The sequence below is a fragment of the Gymnoscopelus braueri genome, assembly GCF_963280865.1.
Source record: "Gymnoscopelus braueri genome assembly, chromosome: 10".
Taxonomy (NCBI): Eukaryota; Metazoa; Chordata; class Actinopteri; order Myctophiformes; family Myctophidae; genus Gymnoscopelus; species Gymnoscopelus braueri.
The window spans coordinates 47,975,038-47,984,680 of record NC_137611.1 but is presented as its reverse complement, the minus strand read 5'-3'; the positions used below and the strand labels follow the sequence as shown (position 1 = coordinate 47,984,680).

General features: G+C 42.4%; 1 protein-coding gene across 1 annotated transcript; it reads right to left on the bottom strand.

Moving 5' to 3' along the window:
- Positions 1-6,592: 6,592 nt before the first annotated feature.
- Positions 6,593-8,155, bottom strand: LOC308093649 (tripartite motif-containing protein 16-like; the record flags this gene model as incomplete). The annotated part of the gene is made up of 1 exon (XM_080439979.1): positions 6,593-8,155. One exon carries the CDS (start codon positions 8,153-8,155, stop codon positions 6,593-6,595), a length of 1,563 nt encoding a protein of 520 aa, XP_080296105.1.
- Between the last annotated feature and the right edge of the window lie 1,488 nt (positions 8,156-9,643).

Here is a 9,643-nt window from a genome sequence, read left to right as displayed (position 1 = left end):
ATGGAGGATGGAACAAGCCAACTGGATACAATAATGACACCTACAAGTTGGACACCACAACAATGGTCTGGTCTATAATTAACACCAGAGGCGCTATGCCACCTGTTTCAATAGGTCACTCTGCCACTATTATTGGGACAAAGATGTTTGTATTTGGGGGTGAAGAGGACCAATGGAGCTACAACAACACTATCAGAGTGTTTGACACAGAAACCAACTTCTGGCTGAGCATGGCATCTGCACAGCTTCTTCCAGAACCACGCAGAAGTCATTCAGCCTTTACCTACAATGGAGAGCTGTATATAGTTGGTGGTTACAGCGGGAACCAGGAATTTAATTATCTGTGGAAACTCAACAGAGAGACCTTCTCCTGGAAGAAGGTTGAGCTCAAGGGAAAAGGGCCATGTTCAATGAATACACTGTGCTGTTGCATGGTGGGAGACTGTATCATCCTCTTTGATGGATACAACCTGCATATCCTTGACTTCAGTCCCAGTATGAAGACTTTATGCGAGCTAGCAGTTATTCAGTACGGTCTGGAGCAGTCTGGACTCCCACACAACATCAGGTGGGAACTGGCAGCCATGACTACCAACAGCAACAGCATGTATAACCTCAGATCCACCGTCCGTCCAGGCTATGGAATCTGATCATACTGTAGTACATCTGATCCTCTCATAGTAACACTGACATCATCAATTCAACATCCACCCCGCCTGACAGAGATTTGCGCTTCACTGAACGTACCTTTTGTCCTGGTGTCCTTATTCTGGAAATGTCATCATAGACACAAAATAGAAAAAAAATAAGAAAACAATCTAAACTGACTAAAAGTGACTAACTAAATATGACATTACCTCAAATTTCAATTGTGTAGCTGTTTCCGTTCCAGTCAAAAATAGATGAAAGGATGATTTTTGGTGGACAATAAAAATTATGTGAAAATTCCAATTCCAATGAAAATTGGGGGGAAAAAAGAAGAAAAAAAAAGTTTTGTGAAAGTATATGTAGGCTATAATACAATTGTATACATCAATAGAACATTAAATTGTATTCAACTCAATCTACAAGCTCACAACACACCTCACACACCTCAATGTGAAATGTTGTCAGCTTGCAGATAAAATGTTTTGGTTTTTTTAAAACATTTTTTCTTTTAGCTTTTTCTGCCTTTAATTGATAGTTGTACAGTAGATGGACAGGACACAGGGAGAGAGAGATGGGGAGATACATGCAGTAAAGATCGTCGGGAACGGGACTCGAACCTTAGAGCCTATAGGTGCCATATCAACTATTTTTAAATGCTTTGAAAATGTTTGACATTTTTCCAAATTGTTTGGAAATGTGTGCCTGGAATGACATGTATTATTCATTACTATGGTAGCAAGCGACCAGCTTCAATAGAGACTCCAGAGCAAACGAGATCATAAACAATGTTAAGAGCAGAAAATGAGGAACAATTTACAAAGCATTGAGAATATTTGGGAATTTGAAAGTGCAGCCACAATATAATAAAAGTATATAAATTAAGACTTTTTTATTTTGTTTTTTACAATTATTATCAGATTATCTTAGTTCCAATATTTCATCATGCTCTAAACAGCCACTAGGGGGGATAACAGAGTGATGAAGTTTGAGAAGTGTCCCATTTCAAACACTAGCACTTACGACTTTGTCTTGTATGGTCACTACCCAGTTAAGTGCAGGGCACTGACAAATAGGGATAGGGTGAAGGATTGGCCCTTTATATCAAGGTGGAAGGATTACAGTAGCAGACTAATGAGATATTGGTGTTAGTATAATTTGTGGCATGTATCACTCATTCCATATCCTATACTTTGACTCCACCATGACTTTCCACCACTACTGTGTGTGTGTGTGTGTGTGTGTGTGTGTGTGTGTGTGTGTGTGTGTGTGTGTGTGTGTGTGTGTGTGTGTGTGTGTGTGTGTGTGTGTGTGTGTGTGTGTGTGTGTGTGCGTGCGTGTGCGTGTGTGTGTGTGTGTGTGCGCGTGGCGTGCCATGGGGCTAGCATCCTGCTTGTAAATTGAGGCTATATAGGAAGTGACAATTCATATGAATGGCCTGTAGTCTCGCTGTTTCACCCCTGCTGGTATCAGAAGTAATTAGGCTCCATTCAAGCGGATGGGTTTTTGACAAACTTTACACTTGATTTTATTACCTTAATACACATTGTCATAAATACTATATGCTTCCAGTGGCTAGTTAAAGTCACCATGTTATGAGTTTTTGTAAATTATGGTCACATTTATTTTAAAATTGATGATAAAGAAGGGCATGCTGTAGGAGGGGCGTAGCTACGTTTTGATGATTTTGATTGACATACAACCAATAGTATTAATTCCCAGCCCCGCTCTGGTCCCAACCAATAGCATTCATTTCCGGGTCAATTTTTCGGACCTGATATAGACAGATGGCAGATTTGAAATCGTTGAAAAATAGGCTTCCTTTACGGTCTGTAGAAACCAGGGGTGTGCCGATGTCCATATATTTTTACAGTCTATGGTGCATACAAACCATGCATGTAAAATGAGATTTTAAGAACATAATGTCAACGGCTCTTTGGTCAGTGAGGGTGTTTGTCAATCACTATAATTGCTTTCTGTTAGTTGGTGATTGCTTTTCAAAGATCACTGATTTGATTGTAGATTCTCTCTCCACACACAAGCACGCGTGCACGCATGCACGCACGCACGCACGCACGCACGCACGCACACGCACACGCACACGCACACACACACACACACACACACACACACACACACACACCACACACACACACACACACACACACACCACAGCTTGAACTTCCTATCCTTTCCCGAAGGGAGATGCCAGCCACCCTCCTTGAGAAAACTAATTCCGGCTACTTTCTTGATCTTTCAGTCATGACCCACACTTCATGACCACAGGTGAGACCTGGAATGCAGATTAGGGCAACTATTGATTACCCTCACACACGACATACACAAAAGGACAAACCAATGCTCACAATACATACCAGGCACGCAATGGTCTCTCTTACACTCTCAGCTTCCCTACTGTCTGTCTCAACTTGCTCAATGATGCGTTGTGAGCTTGTAGATCTGCTATTTTTGAATAGACAATTTTTAAAATAGGTATGGAGGTTTTGCCCTTTCTAGCGATCATGAGTGGTCACTAGAGAGAGGTTTCATAGGTGTGTGCAAGTCCCGGAAGTTGGCTTGTGACTCTTCAAAACTACCGTTGCTTTTCACTCGCTGCACTGCTCACAGGACGAAGCTGGGCTTCTTGACCAATCAGTGATCACAGTAGCCAACAACATGTCGGAGGCGCAGAACACCCAAAATTTGTTCTGAGACCGTGCCCAGCCGAAGTTCAGAATGACGTCAATGTGTAGTTTGTAACCGAACAAATTTGGCCTGATCTGGTGTTGCTTGCATTAAGGCCAGTCCACACCAACGCAACTAGTTGCAACTTGCAACCAGTTGCATGACATTGAAGCGGTGTGGACTGACCAGTTGTAGACCGGGGCCATTTGGGGATAATGGATGCAACTAGTTGCAGTTGCAACTAGTTGCGTTGTGGTGTGGACTGGCCTATAGGCTCCAGAGTTACACATTTTGAGATAGGGTTTAGGATTGGACATTTAGACGTTAGGTTTAGTAGTTAGGGTTACAGTTAATGCCTGATTTATACTTGGGTGTGTGCCAGTGTCGTACACAGAAAAGGGTGTGTGTGTGTGTGTGTGTGTGTGTGTGTGTGTGTGTGTGTGTGTGTGTGTGTGTGTGTGTGTGTGTGTGTGTGTGTGTGCGTGTGTAGGTTTCTATTGTCAGCAACTTTATGTCAGGATTTGTCTCCTTGTGTTTTATTTTGTAGTGATATTTGAGTGTGTCCTGCAACATTGATACAGCAAACTGGGAGGATGAAGCTGCCGACAGGGAAAGGTGGAGGCACAAAGTTACCCAAGGCATTGAGACTTTTGAACAGGCAAGAGCGGCATCAATCCAAGACAAGAGAGACCGCAGGAAACGAGGACCTCTCGCCTCAACACAGGACAAAACTCCCTGCAGTATCTGTGGAAGACTGTGTCCCCAAGGGATAGGGCTACGCTCCCACATGAGGAGCCACGCTAAGAGGAAATGACTGCCTGTCTACTCATCCGTCGGATCGACGGGAGACTCCACCACTCATAGGTTTTACTTTACTATTGTGCTCCTTTTACTTTTGTAGAAATGTTCCTAGTGTTTCCTGTCTGCCTACTTACTGGATGTTGCCTGTCTTGTCTCACTGCCCTGTGATTATTAGTTATCTCCACGTGTGTCCTGTTAGTCCCCTAGCCTATCCCTGTGTTGATTGTCTAAATGGACTGCATTTATATTACGCTTTTCTCCAATGCACTTTACATTGTATTTAACATTCACCCATTCACACGCCAATGGCGGAGGAAACCATGCAAGGCACCTTTTAGGGGTTCAGTGTATTGCTCAAGAACACATGAAGCCAGAAGGAGCCGGGGAATGAACCTGGGAACCTTCGGATTCCAAGTCGGCCGCTCTACCTCCTAAATCACTGCCACACTGAATTAACTGTCCACCGAGTTCACATGAGTGTCTATTTAAACCCTGTGTTTGCTGCCGGATTGTAACCTCTGTTTTCCTGTTCTTTACTGTCGATCTTTGTGAATTTATTCTGACTGTATTTGAGTTTCTTTTCTTTTTTTTCTGATTGAGAGTACCAGGGTTGAAATTATTATCTTGATATATTTATATTATATTATTATATTATATTGACTTTGAACTGTGATCTTAAGTTCATTAATTTCAATTTCATAGCTTTGACCTCAAACAGTGAGTGTGTGTGTGTGTGTGTGTGTGTGTGTGTGTGTGTGTGTGTGTGTGTGTGTGTGTGTGTGTGTGTGTGTGTGTGTGTGTGTGTGTGTGTGTGTGTGTGTGTGTGTGTGCGTGCGTGTGTGACACACACACACACACACACACACACACACACACACACACACACACACACACACACACACATTCCCAGCATGCTAAACTTCCCAAACTTAAGCTTAAGCCCCGCCCATCTGTCTTTCTATTGGCTGGGCTTTAAACAGCCATAACTCCAGTTCACAGCATGCTTAACTTCCCAAACTTGGTAGGTGCTCTTGGATGGCCAATAAGGACAGGCTGTTATTGCTTAAGCCCCGCCCCCCTCTGTGTTCCTGTTGAGCAGCCTTGCAATGATCAAATCAAAGACACCACTCACTTCACACTGGGTGTGATTTTTTTGCAGTTATTGCTATGACTCAGGTATTGTGGTCGAGTACTTTGTCACCAATTACATGTTGATACATAAATGGACATCCACAATTCAATTTCAGTACTGTATCACTCAATCAATCAATTTGTTAATATCAAAGTTTTATCTTTAATTTAAGGCCATTTCTCCTTCATGCATATTTGAGATAATCAGAATAATGTGTGTCACCTGGAGTACTGTAAGACCTTCAAGTCTTTCATTACGACAAAGTTCACAGTCTTTTTTACTGGTTTTCAGCCATTCCACATTTCATGTGTATAGAAACAATCAAATCATTGAATATTTCCTTCACAGGGTCTTTTAAGGACCACTTCAGCTATTTTCAACCTGTCTTCATATAATTGGCCTTCACTAATGCTCATTATAATATGGTACAATGTTTTTGTCTATTCCCTCTGTCTCAGAGGAGGGCTGTGGACAGTTCAGAAATCCACCTACAGGCCTACCAGTGACATCATTGGTAGGCAGGTTTGGTCATTTCAAACAAGATTTCAACTGAGAAAAATGGCTTCTATTTTATTTAACTTCACTTGAATAGAAATCTTGCAGTTTCTATTAGCTTGGAATCCCCATTGATGAGCTGTCCACAGCCCTCCTCTGAGACACCGAGTAGAACAAAATGCTGGTACCATATTATAATTAGAACCAATTAGTTGAGGATGCGTTGAAAATGGGCGAAGTGGGCCTTTATCAATTTGATTTGGCTATAGCATGTTGTTCTTTGCATTTTAAAATTCTGCTGCATTTTAGTTTTTTTGTAAATATATATGTATTATATTTTTTAAATAAATGATTGTGTTCCCTATAAATGGGGTCCAGGGACCCCCAGGGTTCCATGAGAGGGTTCCAAATGGACCCCTATAGGTCTCTAATTCAAATGGACACTTATGGGTCTATTTGGTTCACTCTCAGAGTTATGGGGGTCCTTGAAATTCAAAAGTTTGAGGCACATTCATCTAAATACATTTCTATTGGTGCCAGGCCTCACTTGGCTGGGACTTGGGGAGTGGCACTGCACCTTGGGCTGGTGCCATAAGTGTTGCCAGATTCTGTGAGAGAAACAAGCAACCAGGTCTAGGAAAACAAGCCCAAAAGAAGCAACCATGGGCCACATGAACACCTTTAAACATATGCATCAGCTATTTGAAAATAGCAGATCTACAAGCTCACAACACGTCGTGATGTGACACGTTGTGAGCTTGTAGATCTGCTATTTTCAAATAAAATCTTAGGGGGAAATTATAATAAGCAGACCTGGCAACACTGGGTGCTGTACTAGAGGTCACATAACTCAACAGTGGATCCATTGATTGGTGGAAGCCAGAATCCAGCATAGAGCGGCTGGGTGAATGTGGTCTGCACTCTGTGGAGGAGAGTCATGGTGTCAGAGACGCTGTAGAAGGACAGAGAACCGGCACTGTGATCCAGGTACACTCCTACTCTGGAGGACACGGGACCTGGGATGAAAGTACCAGTGTCCTTGTGTCTGAAGTCATAAGACCTCTTATAACACATTAAAGACCACGATTTATCATTCAGTCCAAACTGACATTCATAAACGTATCCTCTTCTGATGATATCTATATACGAGACCGCTATGTCAACGCGTTGTCCAATCAACTCCACCTCCCAGTAACAGCGTCCAGTCAGACCCTCTCTACTCAGAACCTGACAGACTTCATTGAATCTGTCGAGGTGTTGAGGATATGATTGCTGTTTGTCCATCCATGTAACTTTTCTGTTCCCTTTAGCCAGAGACAAGTCTGTATGGGCAGTGTTTGGATCCAGTGTGATTGGACATGAATATATTATGAACTCAGCTCTGGTCCTGGGTTCCGGTGCTGACAGTAGAACATCCACTCTATTCACTGTCTCTGAGACCTTTGACCCTTCCTCTTTATCTTTAGGAATGTGCTCTAGTTCGTCCCTCATCTTTGACACAGCCACAGTCACATCTTCAAAGTATCTCTGAGGACGGACATTGCTGCTGACTGGGTGTGCAGATTCGCTGATCTTTGAGAGGGAGGTGTAACGTTGTAGAAAATTGATATGATCCTCTGTGTGTGAGAGCTGCTCCAGCTCAGCATGTCTCCTCCTCAGTCCAGTAACCTCCTGCTCCACACGGTTCCTCTGTTCTTCAGCGCGACTGACTTCGTTCTTCAGCTGGTCTCTGATCAGGGCAAACACCTTAACGTCTTTCTCTCCCTCTTGGATTCTCAGCTGGAAGTTCTTCTGGCTCGTATCAAGTTCTTTCTGTTTCTCAGTCCTTTCAGCTGCAGCTGAGATCATATCATGGCCTTTGTGTTCTTCCACGGAGCACAGATAACAGATACACTGCTGATCAGTACGACAGAAAAGCTTTGTCGCCTCGTCATGAAGAGAGCAGATGTTCTCCTGAAGCTTGGTGGAGGCTTCGATCAGCTTGTGTTTCTTAAAGGCAGGAGACTGATAGTGAGGCTGGAGGTGAGTGTCACAGTAAGAGACCAGACACTGAAGACAAGTCTTCACAGCTTTCAGTTTTCTCCCAGTGCAGAAATCACAGGCCACATCTCCGGGTCCAGCATAGCAGTGATCAGGAGGAACAGCTTGGAGTCTCGTCTTCACTAAATCCATCATGTCCGCCAACATGTTGTTTTTCTTCAGAACAGGTCTTGGGGTGAACATTTGGCTGCACTGTGGACAGCTGAATCTCTCTCTCTGATCATCTTGGCTCCAGTATCCCTCAATACACCTACTGCAGTAGTTGTGTCCACAAGGTAGAGAAACCGGGTGCTTCAGTAGTTCCAGACAAATGGAACAGCAGAACTGTGTCTGGTCCAACTGAACTTGTTGTGCCATTTGAGAGCTGACTGTCCGAAATAGCATCTGAGCAAATGTTATCAGCAATGCCAACTAAACTTCATTGGAAGTTGATACAGTGAGATCAATTTATTGGCGTAAATGATGACGTTGCATTGTGATGTCTTTACGTCATTACATACCCACAAAATAATGTTTACTTAACAAGCCAAAATGGTACCAGTAAAACTCAGAAAGCCCCAATGCATGCCCCCATCCAGTTATGCAATCCCGTTGTACCCATTGTCAGAGTGTCCCTTTTATGGCCATATATGGATATCTCTGTATCTATCTATCTGTCTGTCTGTCTGTCTGTCTGTCTGTCTGTCTGTCTGTCTGTCTGTCTGTCTGTGTCCCTTTTTTACGAAGATCCCTGATGGCATCATATGCACATCCATGGGCATACGGTATATTCATATTGGTTGGATCGGCGGTTCTGGACAACTGCCGGTCAAACCAACTGCACACTGGGCACTGCACTCCCTCGGGTCCTCTGTGATACGCGTGCCGAGTTTAAAGTCGAACGGCTGTTCGAGTTCAAGACGCGCAAAAGACAGTTACACACACTCACGCGCACAGAGACAAAGATTTCATGACTTTATAGGATATGAGTAAAATAGTAAAACAAATTATTAACAAATTGTACAATTTCTCAATAGACAAATATGACAATAGACGTAGGACTAACACTAGTGGTTTCTGAGGACAAGGAAATCATTCAGTTGCTTGATTTATATCAACATAATAATGTTGTTCTTGAAGGCTGAGAATGTTGACCTTGAGAGAAACACAGCAAAATTATGAAGACATTGTTTTGGATACAAACCACAGATGTGATCTACTTGACTATATACACAAAGACATGCTGACAGTGTCAGTTTCACAGTATTCTTTAAAATAAGTCTGATTGGGCCTGTTTGCACAGGCAACTATTTGTAGTAAGACACTTAACCAGACAACTTCTCCCCCAGTGCTCTATTAACATCACCCACTGATCCTAATAGTTAGGATGGGTACCCACCAGCTCAGAGGCCTTGTTGCGAACGCAGCGGAAGGAGGTGCGCCGAACTTCAGTGATGGAGGTTTATTTTGTGGAAATACTCTAAAAGTCATGAATTCAACATTTTCCTTGAGTCAAAGCACACAATTATTGTTATCCATATGCTTACATTACTCCCATTTCAGACCTTCTTTTCTAAATTTGTCAAACTTTATTTTTTCAAAAATAGCCAAAAATATTTTAGTTTTTTTCTCCAAAGTTTTCAAAACGTGTCAAAATCTTTCAAAAATAGCCAGTCTACAACCACTTGTTTTTAATAGACTAATTATACAATAGGGCTTAATTAGTCAATGTATGTGTTGTAATAATAAACTAAATCTACAATGTAACATTTTCTAATAATTGTAGTTGAGTAAACTGAGATGTAGTGAAGTATAAAGTATTGGAAAATGGCAGAGGTGGACAAAGTACTCAAACCCAGTACTTGA